The sequence below is a fragment of the Drosophila obscura genome, unplaced genomic scaffold, assembly GCF_018151105.1.
Source record: "Drosophila obscura isolate BZ-5 IFL unplaced genomic scaffold, ASM1815110v1 contig_190, whole genome shotgun sequence".
In the NCBI taxonomy this organism is placed as follows: Eukaryota; Metazoa; Arthropoda; class Insecta; order Diptera; family Drosophilidae; genus Drosophila; species Drosophila obscura.
In genome coordinates, this window is record NW_024542779.1 from 195,321 (window position 1) to 218,579 (window position 23,259).

The 23,259-nt window shown below is 50.5% G+C and overlaps 4 protein-coding genes and 1 long non-coding RNA gene across 5 annotated transcripts; 1 reads left to right on the top strand and 4 right to left on the bottom strand.

The window, feature by feature from the left end:
• Positions 1–1,258: 1,258 nt before the first annotated feature.
• Positions 1,259–2,781, top strand: LOC111071963 (crossover junction endonuclease MUS81). The gene has a single exon (XM_022363524.2). It carries the CDS (start codon positions 1,344–1,346, stop codon positions 2,607–2,609), a length of 1,266 nt encoding a protein of 421 aa, XP_022219216.2. The 5' UTR covers positions 1,259–1,343; the 3' UTR covers positions 2,610–2,781.
• On the bottom strand, positions 2,612–5,451 carry LOC111071962 (RUN domain-containing protein 1). The gene is made up of 3 exons (XM_022363523.2): positions 3,932–5,451; positions 3,058–3,864; positions 2,612–2,999 (listed from the first exon to the last, which is right to left on the bottom strand). Exons 1-3 carry the CDS (start codon positions 5,146–5,148, stop codon positions 2,810–2,812), a joined length of 2,214 nt encoding a protein of 737 aa, XP_022219215.2. The 5' UTR covers positions 5,149–5,451; the 3' UTR covers positions 2,612–2,809.
• A 1,619-nt stretch (positions 5,452–7,070) lies between these two features.
• On the bottom strand, positions 7,071–7,981 carry LOC111071925 (3-oxoacyl-[acyl-carrier-protein] reductase FabG). The gene has a single exon (XM_022363474.2). The coding sequence runs from the start codon at positions 7,952–7,954 to the stop codon at positions 7,187–7,189; it is 768 nt and encodes a 255-aa protein (XP_022219166.1). The 5' UTR covers positions 7,955–7,981; the 3' UTR covers positions 7,071–7,186.
• Positions 7,982–9,516: 1,535 nt separating this feature from the next.
• Positions 9,517–12,218, bottom strand: LOC111071924. The gene is made up of 7 exons (XM_022363473.2): positions 11,669–12,218; positions 11,424–11,602; positions 10,968–11,149; positions 10,666–10,904; positions 10,304–10,590; positions 9,948–10,235; positions 9,517–9,882 (listed from the first exon to the last, which is right to left on the bottom strand). Exons 1-7 carry the CDS (start codon positions 12,160–12,162, stop codon positions 9,827–9,829), a joined length of 1,725 nt encoding a protein of 574 aa, XP_022219165.2. The 5' UTR covers positions 12,163–12,218; the 3' UTR covers positions 9,517–9,826.
• A 10,375-nt stretch (positions 12,219–22,593) lies between these two features.
• On the bottom strand, positions 22,594–23,049 carry LOC111071938. Its single transcript, XR_005967820.1, has 3 exons — positions 23,020–23,049; positions 22,834–22,967; positions 22,594–22,768 (listed from the first exon to the last, which is right to left on the bottom strand). It is a non-coding gene; the product is annotated as an uncharacterized LOC111071938 (long non-coding RNA).
• Positions 23,050–23,259: the final 210 nt, after the last annotated feature.

The following is a 23,259-nucleotide window of genomic DNA, read 5'->3' on the forward strand; positions in this document are numbered from 1 at the left end:
ATACACGGCTATAATGCTACCATTTTTTGTTCCTTTTATCTTTTTGATTCCGCAAGGAATTTCGTTGAACCGAAGCTTACATTTTATTTAATTCATTTCGACACACGCAAATAATAATGGATTATGCTTCACTTCGCTTCAGACTGTAAGTCAGTCTGAATTAAATCTCTATAATATATATTTGGATTATAGAAGGGTTTCCTTGCATAAAAATTCTGTTTTAAATATGATTTTTATGGTTGGGTAATTTATATGGGATTAATTGAACTCTTTACACCTTCCGCAGACATACAAAACATACACCAGGGGTGCCCGACATTATCCTCCAACTCCTAGGAGGTTTTCTGCGGCACAAGACCCACGGGCAATCTGGATCACTTTGTTGCCATAGCATGGATAGGGCTTCTGCAAGAGGATGAAGTCCATTCACTTCAATAATCCAAGAATGGAAATGAACGTACCTTGAGGTTCATGCGGTCCCATGCGAATTCTCAACACTGAAAGCTGGCTGGAGCAGGGCTTGGTGCCCTGTTCGTTCCTCTCCCGTTTCACCACATAATCGAGGACTTGTTTTAGGTCCAACTTGGCCAAGATACCGCAGCTGACCAGTTTCACGCATAAGGTGCTTCAGTCCTTCAGGTCAATCTGAAAGAGACAACAGGAATAGAGGGAGAACCATATATATTTATACTGTCTGTCTCACCTTGTGCAGGAGACACGGGGGAAGGGCCACCTCCTCTGCATAGAGGATTGAGCATGCGTACAGCATGGTTAGACATTAAAATGATGGGACAGGACGAGCGCATCACATCCTTCACAATCATGGACCGGGCCCACGGCGGTGGGATCACATTGCCGCCATTTGTCCAGTATGTCCTAGCTTAGCGAGACGACCAACCAGGCTTATATCCACCATACTGGGGCTCACTGCCGTTCGTTTTGGAAGACATTTTGGAAGAGACCGCAGCCAAATGTAACAAAACGCACAAAAAACAAACCAAAACACGAAAGTGCACTGAATAGAGATGCGCGGGCAGTCGATTACGAAACTGCAAGCCCGATAGTGGCTATCGATAGTGTGCTCTTGTTTTTCTTTGTTGTGAATATGTACAAATGCTGCTCGTATTTGGCTGATCAGTATAATTTATAGCCTCAGTGGCTTGGTTAACAATCTCTCAGTATTAACTAATGACAAAAATATAATAAAGTTCACAGGTTCCAGTGCTGGAGCTATCGATAGTAAGGCGGAGTGTCAAACTACCATCACTAGATTCGCAGTCAAAAAAGGCGGCAAAAAGTGAGAAAAACATTTAAAACTCGCAATTTAATTAGAATAAATTCCAATGGAGACACGACTGGAGGTGCGTCTGCGAGAGCCGAATCCGCTGTTCACCCGCTGGCTGGAGCGTTGGCTGCGCGAGGCGGAGCGACGGCAACAGAGGTCCCAGCACAAACTGCGACAGGCCCTGGAGGCTCTGAAGAGCTATCCGCTGCCGCTGTACAGTGGTCGCGACCTCGCCGTGCTGCGTGGATTCGGCGGCACCTTGTGCCAGCTCATTGACGAGGAGCTGCGCCAGCACCGGGCAGCCAGCGAGGCACAGCCGGTGGCGACCACAGCCCAGTACGAGGAGCAGGTGCAACAGGTGGTCCAGGCGGTGCAGGAGAAGCAGCAGAAGGCAAAGCAGAAGGCCAAGCAGAAGAAGCCGACCAAGAAAGCCCAGCTGGAGCAGGCTGCAGCCGAGGAGCGCGAGCGAGTGGTGGAGATGCTGCCAGGCGGCTTTGAGGTACTGCTCCTGGTTGACACCCAGGAGACGAGTGGCAAGAACAAGCGCGTGCTCGACCAGACACGCAGCTACCTGCAGTCCCTGGGCGCCGAGCACGAGGTGCGTCGCCTCACCGTTGGCGACTTCCTGTGGATAGCCCGCGCAGCGGACGGCAGCGAGCTCGTCCTGCCCTACATTGTGGAGCGCAAGCGCATGGACGATCTGGCCTCGAGCATTCGCGACGGCCGCTTCCACGAGCAGAAACACCGGCTGCGGCAGTGCGGCCTGCCGCATGTGATCTACCTGATAGAGGACTACGGGGACAACGAGCAGCTGGGCCTGCCGCTGGACTCGCTGCTGCAGGCGCTGGCCAACGCCCGCATCCAGTCGGGAATTCAGGTGGTGCGCACGGAGAACCACTACCGCAGCATGTGCTACCTGGCGGGCATGAGCCGAGCGCTGCGGCAACTCTTTCTCGGCAAGAGCCTGCACAGCGTGGATCGGGTCGCCTTGGGAGTGAGCCGCAGCTGTCTGACCGACCGCCGTGTGGGTCTGCTCAAGTTCCGGGCCCTGTACGAGGACTCGGCCAAGAATGCCCAGCTGACTGTGCGCGAGGTGTTCGTCCAGCAGCTGCTGCAACTCCATTCGCTCTCCCTGGACCGGGCCCTGGCCATTGTGGAGCGTTATCCCACGCCGCGCCTACTGCTCGATGCCTACGCGGCGTGCGGCGAGGTGGAGCAGGCTAGGCGACTGCTGGCGGGCATCACCTGCGGCGCCCTGGAGCGGCCGCTGGGCGAGAAGCTGAGCCAGTGCCTGTACGACTTCTATGGCAGCGAGTTTAGGTAGGATTAGGATTAGCAATTGATTTAATGGGACATATCTAAGGTTATATACACGAGTTTATACATAAGAGTGAGGGAATAGTACGAGAGTACGATTTGGACTAGTTGCCAGGATGCCATCTCGGGCAGCAGCCCGGCCATCCTGGCCAAAAATATATCATACACATAAATAAGAATTCTCAGCTGGTTTCGTGGCCTTCCTCTCTAGATGTTGCGAAAGTGGCGGATGGCCAGGTCCACGGGCAGATCAAAGTCATACTTGGACAGGGCGTCGATGGAGCGCAACGAGTCGCGGAAGCCCGTGCGGGCCACATAGCTGGTGGACGAGTAGTAGGTGTCGATCAGCTCGTTGCAGCTGAGGATCAGATTCAGCCACTCCACCAGCAAATGGGAGCTGTTGCAAGGAGGAAACGATTAGGTCGTGCTGGAGCAAAACGGCAGTTAACACTCACTTGAGTCCCGCACAGACGAACGCCTTGAAGTGGGCGTTGTGGCTGCGCTTGTAGGGCTTGTGCATGGCCAGGATCATGCCCACGGTGCTGAGCAGGCTCTGCTTGGCCGTCACTGCCTGGGCGTCGACAATGTCCAGCTGGAAGCTCAGCGACAGCTTCCTCGCCGGCGTATTGTTGTACTCTTCGCCATGCTTCATCTGGTAGTACTCGAAAATCAGCTCCCAGGCGTGCATGCCCCGGCCGAGGCCCAGAAACGGCGACTCCTGGGAAGACGGTGCAGCCATGCGCTGCGTGCCCGGATGCAGGCACCGCATGAAGGGCACCATCAGGCTGGATGCCGCCGTTTCGGCGGGTATCCGCAGGCCATGCTGGATTAGCTGCTGCAGGGTGCGGGCAAAGTTCTTGCGCACCACCGTCGTCAGTTCGCGTCCAATGGTGGCTATGGAGTCGCCGCGCATGTGTACGATGCGCCTGCCCAGACTCAGACCTTTGATATCCTTCTCCCACTCGAAGCGGTCGTAGCTGGCCTCCTCGTCCGAGTCGGAGGAGGTGGCCGCTGACGCAGCGGCCGTGGCATATGGTGCCAGCTCATGGCCAGCGGCCACAACCCGCCTGCAGCGCGGTGGCAAGGTAATCAACGCTCCGTTCTGTGGATTGAGGCACGTGCTCGAGGATCCCGCCTGCTGCTGCTGTTGCTGTTGGCGCAGGGCCCGCTTGATGTTGGCCAACTTCTCGCGGTCGCAGCTGAGCGTGGCGGCCAGGGCGGCCACCTCCTGGATGTCCACCTCCAGCTGGGCACGAAGATCCCTGCAAAAGAAAAAGAGAGAGCAAGCCTTAGAGGGCGCAACCCTGCAGCCGAAAAGACATCACCTACCCCCAGTGATTGCCCTTGTGCGTATTCTTCAGGGTGTTCTGCTGGAAATCCTCGCGCGGCTTGGCCAGGTGCGTGCTGGCGAACATCTGCATCAGGATGGAGGCCTTGTCCAGCAGTCCGTGCGCCTTGCTGTGCAGGCTCTCGCCCGCCTGGGCCACGGGCAGGATGGAGGAATGGGCAGACGAAGTCTCCGCCGGAGCGGGCAGCGTGGCCTGGGAGCGGGCCGTCTGCTTGGCCGCATAGCTGTTGTAGGCGCCCGAGAGGAGCTTCAGCCTGTCGCTGCCACTGGTCGAAGCGCCCGAACCGGAGCCGGCCGCATCGCACTGCAGGAAGGCAATGAAGCGCTCCAGGTCGGTGATCTGCGTCTTCAGCTGGGCCACCAGTTGCTCCTTCATCTTCAGTGGGCCCACAAACTCGCCGATGGCATTGTCCACCTGGTGGCGCAGCTGATCCGTGCTGAGCGACGGCAGGTCCTGCTGCTCCACCTGCAGGTTCAGCTTCGCCCGCAGCTCGTCCAGTATGAACTTCTGCTTCTCGAGGAGCACATGCTGCGGCAGGATGCCCGGCTCACCGGCCTCGTAGGCCAACTGCTCCAGCTCCGTCAGCTGCGACTTGAGCTGCTCAATCAGCTGGCCATCGGACTCCGTTTCCCGCTCCGCCTGCGCCTCCCCCTCCGCCAGGGAGTCCTTCTGCTGGCCGAGACCCGCATCGGGTATGCCCTGGAAGGCAAAGTCATCCAGATCGCGCAGCAACTGGTCGCGCTCCTCAGCGGGTGCCTCGACAATCTGTCGCACCCGCAGCTGGACGTGGGCAAAGTGCGAGGTGAGGGCCAGCAGGGAGCTGGTGAGCAGCTCCTGCTCATCCTCGATGCTGCGAAGGCGCGCCAGTTCGCTGGCACTCTCCGTCTCCATGCCGGGGCCGCCCTTCGCCAGGCTGAGGCCCAGCAATGTGGGCTCCAGATCGCAGTCCACACCGGAGCTGGCGCTGTTGGCGTCATCGTAGTTGGCACCCAGCGGCGACCATCGCTCGCTCAGCATCTGCTCGGGCTCCGTTTCGGGCTCGGTTTCCTCCGGATATGTGACAGCTTTGCCGTCGCAGCTGTTCGTCTCATGCACAGGCTGCTGCTGGCCTTCAACGGGGGATGATTCCATTGACTCCATTGATTCCGTAGCCTCTGCCTCCGTCTCGACCAACTGCAGTGTCTCCTCCATTTCCATATGGAATCGCAGGCCTCAAACGCTGCGCTCTTTTGTTTACCGTTTCTGGGTTCACTTTTGCGCGTTGTTTCCCGTTGCTGCCAAAGAAAAAATCAATTGGTGGCCAGTTCCGCTTTCTGTGCCAGCTGGCCCAGCGCCTGCTGCTTCCCACTCTTGTTCGCTCGTTCTCTCCCTCTCTCTCGCTCTTTCTCTGGCTCTTTCTCTCGTTCGCTCGCTTTGTCTGTGCCACGGTGGCAGCGCGGAATAGGATTTGGGCCGCACGATGAGCGCCCTGCGAATGTTTCTGACGCACTGACTGCCTGCCACGGCGTAGCGTTGCCCCATGGCCATTTATTGGCCTGGCAGCTTTCCTCGTCCAGCAGGGGTTGGTCCGGTTGCAATGCAAGCTTAAAGCTGCCGGCCCGCCATCTGGGGCTGGTGGTTGCTCATCCTGGATCAGCGTGGGTGCGTGGGAGGGATCTCCAAAGAGCTTTACCCTCAATCAAAAGCACTGCGCACTTAAGGGAAAAACCCTTCAACGAAAACGCGACCCGTGGGTGGCTTTCCTTAGAGCTTTTCTCTGTGAAGTTTACATCCCCCGCAGTGCTGGTTTTTTATGATTTTATTTAAGCTCTGAGTGCTGAATGGAACATCAGTTAGCTGCGGCATCTGTGCACCAAGTTGGAAAGTGGAGCTTGTTTTTTGTACAGAGGGGTTGCAAAGGGCCGCCATCTGGGGGGTTCTGGCTTTTGAGCCAGTGTTGGATCTGTGCTTATCACATTTTCAAATCAGCCAAAAGCATTGCGCATTTAGGGGCGCTTGGGAGTTTATTTTTAGAGCTTTATCAGAATTTTACGTGCCTCGAAATGGGTTTTATTTTTTATTTTTAAATAACGCTGCAAGGGAAGGTTCAACGTGGGGCATATAATTTCCTACATTAAAGCTTTCACATGGCATGGAACTTGCTGGAAAGCTGCAAGTGACACAGTCACAGCTCCTGTCTCAGTAAATTGAAACTGAAATATTTAATGAAGAACAATTACAGATGGTGGGTAACTTAAAATTTGGCTCGATATAACTGCAGGTGCAGAACGCGAATACAACATCCCATAAAATATTGAGAACAATACTTTGGGTTATTGGAGCAGCAAATGCCGAGAGAAATTATGAATCATATACATGCATATGTACATCTGTACATATTTATGTACATACTGTATGTAATTTTACTATTGTTTTCGATACCATTGATTCCAATATGCAATTTGTTTTTATTGAATTGCAGGCCTGCAACGTCGTTCCGTTTGTTTAAAAGTGAAGGGAGCTTTCAACGGAGCTTCTACTCTCGCCCTTTTTCAGCCGCTCGAAACCTTCAAAGTTTGTCTCTGCTCTTTCCGTTTGAAACTTAAGCTGAAAGCTTTTTAAGTCAAAGTTTTCGTTTGCTCTTTGTGATCGCGATTAAGACAGAAGTGGGAGCTTTTGCAAAGCTCTTAAACCGGTCGTGAGCTTCCCACCACCACAAGTCCCAAAAGCTGTCACAATGCCCCCCCTGCACGGGCATATATTAACCTGTTTTTATTTGTGACGATGACATTTATGACCTACATTACCAACGGGCAACGCCACCACACACACAAAACAAGGGGAACACGCGTCCGACACGCAGCCACTCTCCCCCCCTCACCCAGGGCCGACTGTTGTTATTTTGGAGTGTCTCTCTGATAAGGCTCCTCCAGCGGAGATTACCCCAAAGAAGCAAACATGTTCCCCTGCTGCTGCTGCTTCTGTTGCTGCTGACAGTGCATCTTATCAGTGCCGGCTGATGGATAGATAACGAGTCTGTCAAGTGTCTGACACAGCAAAGCCATGACGGTCATTTCGGGGTCACCCCCAGGCACCAGTTGCCAGTCCCCCAGCCCACAGATGACTCCTCCACAAGCGTCGGTTTGCTTATTATTTATTTATTGAACAAAAACAAAACAAAAAAGTAAGGGAAAGTGAAAAGGAAATGAAAAAATATACGTGGGGGAGTGTAATTATAGGCGGAGGAGCCGGATGATTAACGAGGCGTCAGATTGTGCTTGCCACCGTCAATGGGGAAGAGGGCGCCGGTGGTGAAGCTGGCCTTTGAGCTGGCCAGAAAGGCCACCGCCTCGGCCACCTCGAACACGTCCCCGACGCGGCCCATCGGATGGGAGGCGATGGCACGCTGCAGCATGCCATTGTATTCCTCATCGACAATGCCGATGCGCTGATGGATGTTGGTCACCACAAAGCCGGGATTCACCGAGTTGACGCGCACGCCCTGCGGCGCCATCTCGAGGGCCACGATGCGGGTGAACTGATCGAGGGCCGCCTTGGACACACCGTAGCTAAGGGCGCCGGCAAAGGGCCGCAGACCGGCACAGCTGCTCACATTGACGACGGCTCCCTTGGTTAGCAGCAGATGCGGCAGCACCGCCTTTGTGAGCAGAACGACGCCGCGCAGATTTGTGTTTAGCACCGAGTCGAACTCATCGATGTCCAGATCGATGAGGCCGCCCTTGCCCAGGATGCCGGCGTTGTTCACCAGCACATCGATGCGCCCGAACTGGGCGATCGTCTGCTGGACAATGAGCGCCGCATCCTTGGTCACGTCAGCGGCTATGATCTCCGCCCGAACGCCCTGCACCTGCTGCTGCAGTGCGCTGCGGCTGGCCTCCAGATTGGCCACGTTGCGACCCACCAGCGCCAGACGGGCCCCCTCGCGAGCCAACACCTGGGCAATGGCGGCTCCAATGCCGCTGCTTGCGCCCGTCACGATCACCACCTTTTCGCTGAGACTCATCCTGAACGACTGGAGGTGCGATCCGCCCTACCCGGCTATTTATGAGCAGGGCTCTCTCTCTCTCTCTCTCGATCGCTCTGGCCCATTTCCTGATTAGATTACAGACACAGAACTGTAACTGTTCTACCCCCCTCTCTCCACCTGTTGAGGTCTGTTTTGTGTGGAGAGACGAGAGAGAACCCACAAACAACTGCGTTCTTTTGGAGACGGGCTTTCCGGCGCTATCGATGCTCTAGCATCGCATTAGAGCCAAAAAGTTTTTAATTAAAAGTTTTGTGTGTTTGTCTGATTTCCAACGTTTTTGAAATCATTTTAAGCGCCGTCCAAGAGCTTTCTGCTCCCCACACCCCACACACACACACACACACATACATCTATATATTTATCGCCCGATTAAGACGGGCCTCCTAAATGGGTGCGCGTGCACCTCCCCCAACGAGTGCTTAATCATATCCATTGCTAGTGGCGCAGCAGAGGGGTATATGGAGTGTGTGGAGTGGCTTGGTACAATCACAGATTCGGATTTTACCTTTGAAATCCCATTCGTTAGGCTTCCCATTTGAGGTTAATATTTTTTTTTTTTTTTTTTGACAAGATAATTAATAATTATTGTCTCTACTTAATGGCAAAAATTCATGGCAATCAGATTAATTTTATAGCCAGCATGAGCGAAACCAAACAAGTTTCAGCGTGCTGTGGCTCTTTGAACACCTGGCTTTCCTTTGTACACTTTTAATGCCAGAGCACATCGCTGTTTATATTCAAATGTGGCTTGATGGTAACTGGAATACTCCGTACCGTGTATCTTATATCTAATATCCATTCGCCAGTTAAGCAATTTGAGAGCTTTAGGCAGGGGTAACCCACAGTCGGTAGACTGAAGCACATCTCAAGTTCTTTTCCGTTTAACTTCTTTAAGCTGAGGAGCGTCTTCTATGCGCCGTTTCTCCGTTGTCAGATAATTAGCATTTCCATTTGGCTTGAGTGCGCGCTCGTATATCAACGCCCCCGCCAGCTGGCCGAGCAGATAAGGCCCCGGGAGCTGATGCCACTGCCAGTGCCAGTGCCGGTGCCGGAGATGGAGATGGAAACAGCAGCTGGAGGCCATGAAGCGATGTGGCGATGGTGCGAGATGGGAACGAAACAAGTGCTAACTATGGGGGCAGGGCACGGGGCTGGTGCTGGGGCAGGGCAGTGTAGTGTTTTGGGGCAATCATTAGTTTCCATCAGCCTGGAGAGTGGTGCTTCAGCCACACTCGCTCTCTCGATAACTCCACATCAATTTGTGCCCCCTCCGGCATGATTAGCCAAGGAATGCCATTCAAAGTCTCGGCATACCTTCCCCACTGATTTGGACTCTCTGATTTGTGTGTGCACTCAGTTTTACGCTACTGGCCCTGCCCCTGACCCTGTGCCTGCCCTGATACCTCACGAGCGGAATGCATTCACAAGTGCCGACGGTTTATGGAAATTGATGAAGAGGAATTCATGTAATTGACAGGCGAGAGGAAATTGCATACAAATTGCTTAATCCCAGAAAGTTTCGTTCTTAAATAAATTAACTTTTAATTAAAGCAAAGGAAGAGACACAAATACAAACACAAAAACACAAACACAACAAAAAAAATAGAAAAAAAAATTGAAAAAAAAAATGTCATTCGGCAGGCCGAAGCAAGGAATTGCATAGCATGGAGCAACCCAGAGGGATAGCTACAGGCCATCTGTGAAGCAACCACTGCAAGGGCATACAAAGTGGAAAGGAATAACTAAACTTAGAGCTAAATGCTATGTACAAGCCAACCCCATGGAGTGGGTGTGGGAATGGGGAATGGGGAAAGTGGGGGAAATGGCAATTGGATTTGGAGTATGTCCTCACTTCAGTGCAGCTTTGTTCTTGAGCGGCAGGAAGGCAGCCATTAGACAGCCAGCTGAAAGAGGAAGAAGCATATTTTGGAGTGGACTTCTGGCACGTACTCGTATCGGTTGGACTTACCCAACATAAAGAAGCTGATCATGAAGAAGGGCGGCACACAGCCGAGACCCATCAGTGCCGGAAAGAAGATGTTGCCGAGCAGTGAGCCCAGTCGGCCAAACATCATCTCCAGGGAGACAATCATTGTTCTCAGGGATGTGGGAAACAGACTGACCGATGCACTGATCACCGATGTGGCCGATATGCTGCCCATGGTCACAAACAGCGAGGCAATGGCCACTGTCGATGCAGCGGAGCTCGACCAGTACATGCCAATTGAGCAGCAGGCGGCACAAAATAGGCCCACAGCTGAAAGTGGCATTTAAGATGGGATTTAAGAAGCGCACTCCTTCTGCACGGCCTACATATACACTCACTCATTATCCGCTTGACGCCCACCAGGTTGACCAGGAAGCCGGCCAGCATGTAGGCCACCAGTCCGGCGGCCGCCACAATCAGATTGTTTGTGTACGTGGCCGCCGTCACATTCACCGTACACTCGGCAGCGGTATCCGTGATGGCCATCAGCTTGCTCTGGGTGCGGTTCACGCTGAACTCCAGTATTCTGCAGATGCTCGTCTCGCCCGACGGCCCGCCCACCTGGTGCTCGAACTCGTTGATGGAGGCAAACAGCTGTGGCAGCCACAAACGCATCGTGTTCTGACTGTGGAAGCGAGAAAGAGCGAGAAAGGCGCGCCATTAGAGCCGTTCTGTGCTGTGTTTGGTGACCCCGACTCACCCCAGAAGCACGCAAAAGTTGAGCAGATAGACCCAGAGCGAGAGGCCCAGGTAGGGTTTGGTGAACAGCGGACGCAGCTGGGAGAGGCCCGCACTTAGCCCACTCTTGGGCACGGCTGCCAGCTCGGGATCCACTGGTGGGGCACAGGCGGCCTCAGAGCTCTCGATGGGCAGCTTCACCTCCGTGTGTGCCTTGTGCTTGGTGACCTGCTCGGGCACTTCATTGGCCAGCACTTTAAACTGCACCAAGAAAACAGCTTAGAGGCTCAGAGAATCGCATTGGATTGTATGGAAAATACTTACTGGATATGAGTCCTTGAGTTTTCTGGTGTTCAGGGCATACATGAACTGGAAGGCCTCCAGGGCCTCCTGATTGCGACCTCTGGACATTAGAAATTTTGGACTCTCGGGAAACAGGGGGAACAGCATGGAGCTGAGGAGGCTGGGCAGTGCTGTTACGGCCACAAACATTTGCCAGGCAGTCACTGTGAATGGTATGATAAAATGTGGATTAGATTAGGGTCATATTTCATTTGATCCGCCCAATAAAGGTGTGAAATCTCTGGCTGAGAAAGGGGCCTCCCATCTGTAATCTGTATTCATCAGCTGTTTGTGGGAGACTATCTCAGCTTATCTCTAAGATATTTCTTATCGTGACCTTATCGTGAGAATACGTAACACGCCCTTGCCACACGCCAATCGTCAATGCCCACACGCCACACGCCACACGCCACTCGCCACTCGCTACTCGGTACTTACTCTTAAAACTCCAAATGTTTAGTTCCCAGTCTTGGGGCAGAATGAGCATGGCCAGACCAGGCAGCGTCAGTGTGGCTATGGAGAACATAATGCCCACAATCATCATAATGCGCTGACGATGCTGGCGTCCGTGCAGCTCCGTCAGATAGGTCATAAGCACGGCAAAAGGACCACTCATGCTGTGTGGGTGGATTGGGTAGGTTAATTGGAATAAGAAATTAATGTGGGGCTGCCTTCGAACTCACCAGAAACCTCCAAAGTACTTGAAGACCATCAGCTGGACAACACTCTGGCTGAAGGCACCGCCCAGCACACAGATGGTGTCTATGGCATAGCCATAGATGAGCAGCTTGCGCCTGCCCTTGGTGTCCGCAAAGTAGCCCCAAAAGACGGCCGAGCTGATCATGCCCGCATAGGTGATGGCATTCAGTATGCCCTTGTCCAGCAGGCTCAGCTTCAGGTCACATTCGGCGCTGGGCAGGATGTAGGACATGGTCGAGGTCTCGTACACGGTGCCCATGGCCGCGGGCACAGCGGCCACCAGCAGCAGAATGTTAAACATTCCGAAGCCCGCCGCATCGATAGCCGTCTCAAAGTCCGCTGGTATTCCGGGTGTGGGTGGTGCAGCCCCAGCCGGAACTGGAGCCGGAACTGGCGCCTCCTCCTCCTCGCTCTGCTCTTTGGCATCGCTGCGGGGCAGCAGCTGCTTGGGTAGATTCTCCGCCAGTTGTTGGCTCATCGTGTGTTGCTTGTGCCTGGACTCGCGGCTGCTTACTGAATCGGAGTCGTGCGGTGGTTAGGTTATATCTGCTAGAGGCAGCTAGTCCCCTAAATCACGCCCAGTGGGAACCATCAAGTGTTTGTTGACAGCGACTGGCGACTGTCCGCTTACCCTGTAGACTATCAGGCAGGCCAACAGCCATAGAAACAATTATGCGATATGAATCTGTGTACCTGTGCGAGTTGGTGTTTGGTTAGCGGTTTATTAAGCGGCCCCATCAGACCCCTACACCTACACCTACACCTAATCATCAGCATCAGCATCACCATCATCTGTATTTGTATTTGTATTTGTATCTGGCCACACATCGTATATGATGATCACTCAGCCTGCGACTGTGCACACGAATGGGGGATGGATGCTACGAGTTACTGGTGCTTTATGGCCACCGTGATTTGGTTACTGATTTGCTGTTCTGTTACCCCCTGACTGGTCAGGTCCACTTTAAGGGTATGCCGGCATTCATGGATGGGTTCTGTAATTGGCTGTAATGGCTGCACTCCCAGAGTCAGATACGCGAGTGCACCCCATATTTGTAAGCCTCAATTTTTACTTTATACCCGTCTAATTTCAACTAATCCTCAAAGTGTTCATTATCCAAGGCCATTAACAAGTTGTAAAAGGCTCTGGCGGCCATATCTGGCCATTGGGCTAGCTCTACACACGCTGCCAAACGGGTATCCTAGGAGTCTGAATCGCTATGGCATATGCTATGCTACCACACATCATTCCTGGCCCGCTTTCATTACGATTCCGACGATGACGACATGGCAGCGGCCCACTGATTTACGTCTGCTGCCGGGGATCTACGCCTCTGGGCGGATGGCGGTTGTCGGACTGGGATGGGGCAGGGGGATATGGCAGTTACTGTTACCAGCCGTACCATTTCGGCCAACAGTTGTCGCCGTCGCCGTCGTCGTCATCGGGGCAAACTAATTGCGATGATTACGGGTTATGAGTTGGTTTCCCTGCAAAACTTTTCGGGATTACGATTACTCATGTAGAAGCTTAGTGCGCTGTGGTCTAGTCGCAACGGAACGGAACGGTTGCTGGCGTATGCCGTGATTTGTTTTGCACCAATTCTCTGGCACAGTGGGCCCGAAGCCTAATCCTGCTAGATCACAATTTGATAGTAATTAAGATTTGATTTCAGAGCTCGGACAATCGGAAAGAATTAGAGGGTAGCTTAGCTGAAAAGCGGTTAGCTGGTTATAGGGATGATGACATTTCCTGCTGCTTAATTTATTTAATGTGTTCTTTGCACTGATTGCTCCACGCAAGTCCTTTGCACTTGCCTCCCCCATGGACTTGGCACCACTGTGCCACCGTGGAGAGTGGGCCATTGCCATGACCATGCCCAGTGGCATGGCCATAAAAGGCATGACGAAACCAAGGCAAGACTCGAAATTTTTCCACGCTATAGCTACAATTTGTTTTATTTCATCAGCTAGAGATACAGAAAATACACTGAAAGCAGCAACAGCAAAAGAAAGAGTAACAGACTCAGAAGCAGAATCAGAGACAGAGACAGAGACAGACACAGGTTCACGTTCAGGGAGTGACGGGGACCGTGGCCCATGGCAAAATTTTCTTTGCGCTATTATCTAAGTCAAACAGTAGCTAGAAGCTAGGAAGCAGGGGCGAGAGCAGGCGAACGGAGGGACGGATGGATGGATGGACGCCAAAGTTTTTGCACCTCCGACAATCTGGAGGGCGGAAACAGTCGACTGTCGAGTGGCTGTGTGGCTCTGTGTGGGTGGCTGTAGTTAACGGCTTTGCATTTTGGCCAGCGTCACAACTTGGCAACAAATTGGACTTTTGTTTGTGTTTGTTAAAAGGCTTAATTTGTTGTGCTTTCGGTCTGGCCGGAGCCACATTATAAGAGAGAGAGAGAGAGAGAGTGTGGCTGCGCCTGTGCCTCTGTGGAGCACGATGGCTGGTGCTATGGGCTAAAGTGCTTTAAATAACTTGACGCTGCCCCGGCCCAATGGGTGGGTGGGTGTGTCTGCGGCCAAGGTGTGTGTGTGTCTGCCTAAATCAAGCTCAAACAATTTTAACTATTTGAATTGCCGAGAGCATTAGAGAGAGAGAAGGAATGCACAGGGCTGCACTGAGCGAAAATCGTAGCAAATAATGCCCATGGTATGGCAACATCCAGAGCTTTCCCGATCAAAAACTCTTCTCTGCAGACACCTCTTTGGTCACACAACTTTCCCTTGAAACTCTCCCATTTATAGCATACTAGGTAGGAGCATTTTGTTCATATTTTCTCGCTGTGTACGGGCAACAGCAGCAGCACACACTCACATGCGTGAATGCTTGTGGCACTCAGCTGCTAACGACGTGCCCAAGTAAATGTCAAACTAATGCCCAAGCTCCACACCGCAGGAGCCAGGATGCCAGGCCACGAGCCGAACTCTACCGTCAGTGCCACTGCCACTGCCCCTGCCACCGCATCGCCACATTGCCACCCACATACCCCCCATTCCGCCGCAAGCTATCGACGGCCATCGCCATCGCCACCTCAATAATGTAATGAATGTCCCTCATTGGCGCTTTAAGTTTATGTATGTATACCCCTCACTCTCGGCAAAATGGTACTGGAACCGTTTGCTCGTTACCTGCATCTCGGGCTGGCGATGGTCGCAGACGCAGATGTGCGTAGGTCGTGAGCGAGTGACGAGAGGATCCCTCAACGAGGAGAGTGATGAGCTATCAACTTGTGTGACGAGCGACGAGAAAAGCAAGCGAGAGGTGAAAGGTGCGAGTAATTCTGGCGAGACACAAGAGCGGGCAGAAAGTAACCAAAGAGCATTTAATTGTAAGTTTTCATTGCACGCTCCCATCTCTAAGGAGGTCCAGAGTTTTATGCAATTTATTGCATTCACCGCTTTGTAACAATGCTGGGGATGGTTCCGGGTCTGCAGTGCAGGTGCAAGTGTGGTTGATTGAGACTCTGTGTTCCTGCAGCATGAAAACACCGTTCCACCGCACCAGTGGGGCAGTGGGGCAGTAGGGGAAGGTGAATTAATGTGCTGGCTATTACCATAGGAGCTTTCTGCAAATTGCATTGCAACTTTAACCAGTTAGCTTTTGCCTTTTACCATTTTCCATTTACCATTTAGTGGCACTCTGCTGTGAAAATACCTGTTGCTAGTTGATGGTTGCTTGTTGCTTGTTGCTAGGGTATCCTTCAGCGCGGATATCAATCTAGCAATCTATCAATCCCAATCAAGCGGCTGGCTGGCTGGATGGCAAGTGTAATTGGATGCTTGAGTGAAACTGGCATTTAATCACTTAAGGGATGCTGCTGCTGCCGACTGGTGTTGGTGCTGGCTTGTTGGCGCTGCATTGTGTGCACTGCCAATTGATAACTTTATCGAAGTCAAATAATCAAACTTTATCCCTCTACCCGCTACCGTTGCCAGGCCATTTTCTGTACACTTCTCTGCCACTGCCACTGCCGTTGAGCTTCTGCTCAGGCTCCTGTTCCCATTCCGGCTGGTGCGCTCCTTCATCCTGCTCATCCTCTTTCGCAATCGCAATCGCATATACTCGTACCTCGTTGAACGACACTGTCATCGCTTTTGTATACTCTTGCAGCTGGCAATATGATTTTGACGACTTGTTTGCAGCACCACAGAACGAATATCTATAACTTATATATGTAGTTTAACATACCCTTCTCTGATAAATCTCAGCAAAATAGAGCTTTCAGCGGGAAGAATGGAAATTAAACGATCGATCAGAAAGTGTATCAAAAACTTCGTCTTCTGCAGATTCCCATTCTGCTCTCTCTCTCTTTCTCTCTGCTTCGATGCTCGGGTCGCGCTGCTTTGATGAGCTTAGGAGGATGTTCGCATGGCAGCTCACCCGCGCTGCCACTGCGTGCTGCTGCTGCTTTAGCTTGTTTTGAGCAGCAACTAACGGTAACGGTTACGGTAACGGGGTAAGGTAATCGCTGGTAATGTTCGCTTAAAGCTTAACGCCAGAGCTCCTCAGTTGCCGTTGCCATTGCTGCTGCTGCTGCTGCTTCTGCTTCTGCCTCTGCTCCATTTGCATGCCATTCCGCTCCGCTCTGCTCTGCTGCCTCCCCGCAACTCAATTTGCACGCACAAAAATTTGCGAAGAGACAGGAGAAAGAGAGAGAAGGACAGAACAGAGATTGAGTGCAAGAGACAGAGAGAGACAGCGAGAGGGAGAGAGCAACGGGTGCTTGAGGGCGGAGCACCGCAGAGGAGAGTGTAAGCCGTGCCACATGCTAAATCCTTTGTGCCTTAAATTTGTTATTGTATTGGCGTGCCAAAGCCCCCGCTTCACGCACACTGACGCTCACGGTCCACCATCCACACTCTCTTGCTCCTTTTGTCCACACTCACCCACTATCTCCTCTCCTCTCACACACCATCCTTTTCGCTACACAACACCCGTGACCACTCAAATTTGAACGCTGTTGTTGTCGTGCGTCCGACCACAAGAGCGGGGGATAACTCCCCGGACTCGCTCTGCCCTTTCACCATTCTGCGCCGCGTTGTTGGTCACCCATAGCCCGTGTCCCTACCCTCCTGTACACCCAACACCCACCGACCTCCGCCTATACCCTCTCTAACCCTCTCAACAACAAGAAACTGTGAAATTTTTTAGGGCCACCGAAAAACAAAACACCCACACAAGCAGCCAAAGAATGAGAGGACGCATGTGTGTGTTGACAGGCGATGAAAGTGTCAAGGAGGTTTTGCTCCTCTGGGCTTCATACATTTTGCACCCATGTTTATACATATGTACATGTATGTAAATTTTTATTTAGTTGTAGTGGAAAAGTAGCAGTTGGTGAAAAGATTGCTTAGTTAATAGCGATCTGTTTTGAATGAGTTCTTCTGTAAATGACATGCCAGTGACACTTTTGTCGGTAGTGTGGGACTCGCTGCTGCTGCGCAGCTTGCATGTTTATCAGCTCATCTCTAATGAAACGTTATGTTATGGCCCTGCCGTTGCAGCTGCCGTTCTCTCTCCCACTTTAACTCCCTCTCCCTCTCCACCAACACCAGGGCACCCTCTACGTCTGACAGCAACAGCATTTGGTGTTTGGTGGTTTAGCGTTTTGTTTTTGTTGCATTTTCCGCAAGAAGAGCAACAAAAAAAGAGAGACAGACAGACAGACAGACTGAGAGCGAAGAAGACCATGCGCGTGATTGCGACCATGGAATACCCTCTACTTATAGGTAAGAATTCTGTTAATGCAATTTCTTTTGACTTTTAGCGTCTTATTCATATGTAGATTTATTTTCGATTATGCCCTTTTATTTCCGCGTGTACTGGGTACAAAAAAGAGATCTGGAAAGAGTAAGAGAGAGGACCAAAGAGACTGACCATCCAACGCTTAACGCGCTGCCACAACATGCACTCATCCTTTCTAGGAGGGGGGCCGCAGGGATCAGGGATTTGCCCTGGAGTTGCTCGGACTCAGGCTCGGGTTCGGGCGTGCCCCACCCAGGGCTGTCAGGCTTAAAAAGAAATTTCGACTATCGGCCCCAGGTCTCCCCCCAACCTCTCGAACACCCACTGACGGCACCGTTTTGTGGTATTTGCAATCCGGCTTATTTAAACGATTTTTCGCTTCTGAGAATGTTTTAAACAAGTCCATCAAAGTTTTAGCCACGGCTGATTTGTCGAGCCCCGAAACTCCGCAGCTACCCTGCTGTCACCGCCCCTCCTGTGGCAACGCCCACTGATTACCCTTCTGCAACAGTTAATTGATGCAGCTTTGGTGGAGCTTTTTTGGGGCTTGTGTTGCAGCTGCCGCAGCCGTCGCCGCTTGGCTTTGTGTAAATGTTCTAGCCACATTTCCCATTGTGCCACACCCATACACAACCCAACACCCACAGCAACACACACACACACGAACACACACGTGTAAGTGTCAAGTGCATTATGTGTCTGTGTGTGTTTTAAAGTTAAGCGTAGCATGAACAGTAATCCCCCCGCTTTCCACCGCTCTCCCCTGCTTTCTCGTGCTGTGAAAATGCAGAGCAAATAACACAAAAACAATCGGGTTAAAACAAACGAGCGAAACACGTTAGATAATAGTTAGATACAATCAGAGGGGCTTAGTTATACAGACACAACCAGAAGGAATAAATACAATGGCAACAATCAGAGGGAATGCGGTATCTCCAGGGATAACAGATTAAAGACGAACCAATTTGGGGTGAGGGGGAAAAAATTAGATAATAAAATTCGTGTGTGTGTGTAACCTCTGGGGATAATGGATTAAAGGCGAACCTACACTGCCAAAAAAACGAACAGAATCAGCAAGGATAATAGTGGCCAAAAAAGATAAAATCAAAGAGCAGCAGATGCACCTGAAAAAAATACACATAAATGTAAATATAACAATTGGCAGAAATAAATTCCTTTCCTTTTACCCTTATACTCGTTGCAGTGTTATAGTTTGGCTACAGTCCCGTCCCGCTCCGCCCCTTTAGTACTGTATTTTATTATGCGTGCATCCCAGGCGATGCATAGCCAGCATTTATTCAAGCATTTTTCCATACCGTGAGCTTGGAATATTTAAACATTCAAATCTTGCACACAGCTTAAATTTATTTATATATACTAAGCATTGCTCATAAATATTCCAAATGTTGCCAAATCGATTTTGTTCAGATACAAAACATTCGCGCAGTTAAATTCACTTAAAACTCATTATACTGTAATTATTTCAGGCGATTTATTGCATAGAAAACTTAAACCATTTCGCTATTGGTCTGCTACTGGGTAGCCGTTGCAGCAATTGAAATTATGAAATATTTGAAACATTTTTAAAGGATGAGCATGAACCAGAGCCATCAGAGATTATGCTCGAATGAGTTATGAGCAGATTGAAGTACCCTCTGGAGGGTATTCACAGCTTCGGTTATCGTGCCTCAAGTCCATGTTTCGAGTTTATTTATGTTTGCACGTCTGCCTGGGACATTTAACAAATATTATTTTCAGCAAATGCTCGACTAATTGTTGGCTTTTCTCGGTTCTCGGAACTCGATGCTCCCCACTCTAGTGGTAGACACACGTGCAGACATATGCATATTTGTGACCCATTTAGTGATTTAGGGACTTTGGGGCAGGGACTTCTGTCCGAGCAGAGCAGCAGCAGCAGCAGCAGCAAGCCATAAGCCACAAAGCAGCAAGAATGGAATGGAAAGAATATCATTTTTTTTTTCCCTCTTTTTTTGCGGTTAGCTTTAAAGCTGACAACATTTTTTGGGCTGCCATTTGGCATTCGGGGCCATAAAATATTTGATTTGTTATGGAAATTGCATTTGGCGTTGAACAAATACACTTCTACACAGCTATGTGCATATTTATTTATATATCTTTTTGGGAAATTGTTTCCCTCCCCCCCACCGTCTGTATTTCCATCTCTGTTTGATTGTTGCTTTTATGGTTTCGTTGGCATCCTCCATGCTGCTCCTCCTCGTTCTCCTCCTCGCTGGCACGTTGAATTTTTGCAATCAATGAATGTGTGGCCATGGTGGGGTATGATGTTGCAGGCAGGGATGCTGCACGTAGCATGTAGCAGGCGTGGTTTGGTCAATGATTTTTAATAAAATTACAGAGGGACAACAACAGCAGTAGCAGCAGCAGCAACAAAATTCAGGGAGTTTGGAATTTGTTTTCATGCAAATGATTCCTGAATTTCAATTGAAAATGTACATTTACTCCGCCTCCCCCTCCCCCTCCCATCCCATTAAAACCCTTCTAATGGGATACTTTTCAGCATTGTTGCTGCCAAATGAAAACTCACATACTTTGAGTTTGGGGGCAACTTTCCATGCGACTGAGCGCCAAAGTACATAAACGTTGAATGAAATTCCTAAGCAACATTTGCGACTGTTTATTTATGCCGTAACTAGTAAGGATGCAATGAGGCATTCAATTAGATCTGAAGTACTAATCCACTAGTCCATGTGTTGCAATGTTCCATTTTCTGTTTGAATAATTTCCGGGCCTACTTTTATCTATAGTTCTCAGCTTTTTATGTTGCTTTTACACAAAATAACTACACCATATCCTGCTGTTTTAGACACTGCTCCTCAAAGGCTGCTCCTCAAAGGCTGCTCCAGTGTGTTGGCTGGCTGACATCCCCTTCCTGCCTCTCTCTCTCTGTCTCTTGTTTTCAACTGCTGCTGCTCATGCACTTCCTGTGCCTGTGGAGCTCTGCTTCTGGTTCTGGTTCTGGTCCTGTTTCCTGTTTAAGTTAGTCGCATATGTGAAGATGGTCAAGTTCAACATTCAATTAGAATACATTACAGGCTCAGTGACATGCAAACACAAGCTGTCTGCCCCCTCAGTACCTCAGTAGTGGTGGGTGTCAATGGGTCTGGGGCATGTGAATGGGTATGTGAATGGGTCTGTGGCTGTGGCTGGGGCTGTGGCTGTGGCTGCGACTAAGAGCAGTAAAACTTTGAGTCTTGCCGGCACACAGCCACAGCCACAGCTCCTCCTCCCCAGCCCACATCCTGTCCGAGTAGTTTTATATTCATATGCATATTTTTAGCAGAGAGGCCAAAAGAGAGCAATTCTGGGGCCAGGGTTAGGGGTGTTTTGTTTAAAGAGTTTTCCAAGCACTTTAAGTGCCTCCGGCCACCAGCACATCAGCCCTGATACTGCCGCCCACTGCTCCGCCCACTGCTCTGCCCACTGCACTGCCTCCTGCTCTGCCTCCTGCTCTGCCTCCTGCTCTGCCTTTCTGTACTGTTTTGCCTGGTGTTGTGCTCATCTTTGGATACACCCAAGCAAAAGGTATACCGATTTCTACAGAGCAGAAAACCCATCGGCGATATACCACGTACGTACATATGTGCATTATGCCGTAGTTGGAATTGTTCGGATTGGATCAGCGCAAGCATCGCTGGAGCTAAATTTTGAGACTGAATTCTTGCTTCGAGTTTGTGGCTCTGTTTTCCCCGGTGCAGGGTAACGGCAGCACAGGCTCTCGATTGGCATTGGGGGCACTCGTATCCTCCTCTTGGTTGTTGGCATGTTTTCTCTCCTTGCCTTAACATTTTTATGGCCTACACAGCCGGTGGGGTCGGGTCGGGTCGGGTCGGTCCATGTTATGCCCCCCAGTCGGGCCATGGCCATGTGTGCTGCCAGTTGGTTTGTGGAGGGTTTTATGACTCTGTTATGAAGTTTGTTAGGTGTAAATTTGATGGGGTCGAGGCCGGAGACAGACAGCCAGAAAGAGAGAGAGCGAGAGAGAGCGAGCAAATGGCTGGATCTAGCCCAACTATATTGGTTGGCACGCTTCCCCATTCCCCATTCCCATTCCCATTCCACTCCATTTCCGGTCTCATTCTCACGCTCATTCTCGGGGCTTAATTGCCAAGTCGTAGGCAACATAATTTATGGCCTGCCATACCCAGTTATGAAACACTTTGGCCCCGGCCTTAGAGTGAGCCTTAGAGTGGCCAACCAGCAGGAGCTGCAGTGGAGCAAGCAGCAAATGGAGCAGCTCCAAGTAGGAACTGTTCCTGGAAGAGCAACAGGAAGTGAAGGAAGTGGAGGAAGTGGAATGGGGCCCATACCAATGCCAGTCGAGCAAATTGAATACAAATTCGCTTACAACTAATTAGGCAGAAGGATGCCACGATGCCAGGATGCCAGGATGCTGCTGGTGGGTGGTGTGGTGTGGTGTGGGGCAATAGCAATAGCAATACTCGTAGCAGGCCACAGAAACCGCAGGAGTCGAAGCCCCAAAAACCGAACACAAGCCACACGTTTGCCCCGAAAACTTTAATTTGGTTAAGCAAACATCAGCAGTGGCAGTGGCAGTGGCAGGGGCAGCAGCAGTGGAAAGGGGGTGGAGTGGTACGTGTAGGGCTGCATGTGCCACAAGGTGTTGCATTCACATTTCTTATCGCTACACATTCTCTCACACCTCAGGGGCACATTTCACTCTTACTGATTGGAACAGAAGAACAAAGTAAATTCCATAACGTGCTGCACCACGTTGCCTTTGCCTTTGCCTTGCTGCTGCCCAGGTATGGGAAGACGGGGGCAAGTCTGTGTCTGTCTCCAACACTTTCTCTAAGTGACACTTCACAGCAGTGGCAAAGGGAAGGAAGGAAGGGCGTCCAAAGCGAATTCCATCTTGAATCGCCGCATTCTTTTGCAAATGCTCCTCCGGATTGGGACTGGACTGGGGCTTCGCGGACAGACTACAAATTTCAGCACAGAAAAATGTTGAGCAAAAGATTTTTTCAGAGTTTCCTCAAGTCTCAGGTCTGTCTCTCAATTGTTTCCATTAAAAGTGGGCCACTAAAAATGTTGCCACTGAAGCCCCACTAATTATTATTATTATAATTATTTGTATAGCAATTAATTACGAATCGTGGATAAATATGCAAGCCAATGGCACATGCTACATTTATTGCTGTGTGTAATTTAATTTGATGCACTCGCTCATACCTATGTATGTTTGTATATGTGTACATAAGTCGGCGCTCATATCGCGTTGGCGATGCACATCAAATTTGAAGTCTTGTCTCCCTCCCAAGTGAGTCTGTCAAAAGAAATCAAATTAAATTAAATACAAAACAGTAAGAGAAAAACGCTGTTGGCTTTTACCTTTGTGTTCGGACTAAGGCACAAATCACATCTCAAAGTCATCCTTCATGTTCTGTGGCGTGTACTAAAAATAGTTCAAGGCTGCTGTTTGTTTTGACGGGGAATCAGCTGCGCTCGCGATTCACATCCAGTCTCTGCATAGAAATAATGTAAAATAAATACACAAAAAAGCAGCAAATTATTTACCATTTAAGTGTGTGTGTGTGTGTGCTGTGTTGTGTGTGTGTGTGTTCCGTTTAAGCACAGCTCTTAGTCATCTCATCCTTCATGTTCCTGGGGCTTGATTGTTGTTGTGTTGTGTATTAATTATTAATATACCTTTGGTATATTAAACAATGCAATAAATAATTGTATTTGTTGCATTGTAGTTGGATGACTGACTGCTGACAGAGGATCGGCTGCGAATTAATAGAAAATTATGTAAAA

What these genes read in the sequence shown, in the direction of transcription:
- LOC111071962 (XM_022363523.2), bottom strand. Translation starts at nt 5,148, where the DNA reads ATGGAAATGGAGGAGACACTGCAGTTGGTCGAGACGGAGGCAGAGGCT. An exon ending in CACAAGGGCAATCACTGGGG is followed by an intron (nt 3,865 to 3,931) that starts GTAGGTGATGTC and finishes TTTCTTTTGCAG; the next exon opens with GGATCTTCGTGCCCAGCTGG. An exon ending in TTCGTCTGTGCGGGACTCAA is followed by an intron (nt 3,000 to 3,057) that starts GTGAGTGTTAAC and finishes TCCTTGCAACAG; the next exon opens with CTCCCATTTGCTGGTGGAGT.
- LOC111071963 (XM_022363524.2), top strand. Translation starts at nt 1,344, where the DNA reads ATGGAGACACGACTGGAGGTGCGTCTGCGAGAGCCGAATCCGCTGTTC.
- LOC111071924 (XM_022363473.2), bottom strand. Translation starts at nt 12,162, where the DNA reads ATGAGCCAACAACTGGCGGAGAATCTACCCAAGCAGCTGCTGCCCCGC. An exon ending in AAACATTTGGAGTTTTAAGA is followed by an intron (nt 11,150 to 11,423) that starts GTAAGTACCGAG and finishes TACCATTCACAG; the next exon opens with TGACTGCCTGGCAAATGTTT. An exon ending in AACTCAAGGACTCATATCCA is followed by an intron (nt 10,905 to 10,967) that starts GTAAGTATTTTC and finishes TTCTTGGTGCAG; the next exon opens with TTTAAAGTGCTGGCCAATGA.
- LOC111071925 (XM_022363474.2), bottom strand. Translation starts at nt 7,954, where the DNA reads ATGAGTCTCAGCGAAAAGGTGGTGATCGTGACGGGCGCAAGCAGCGGC.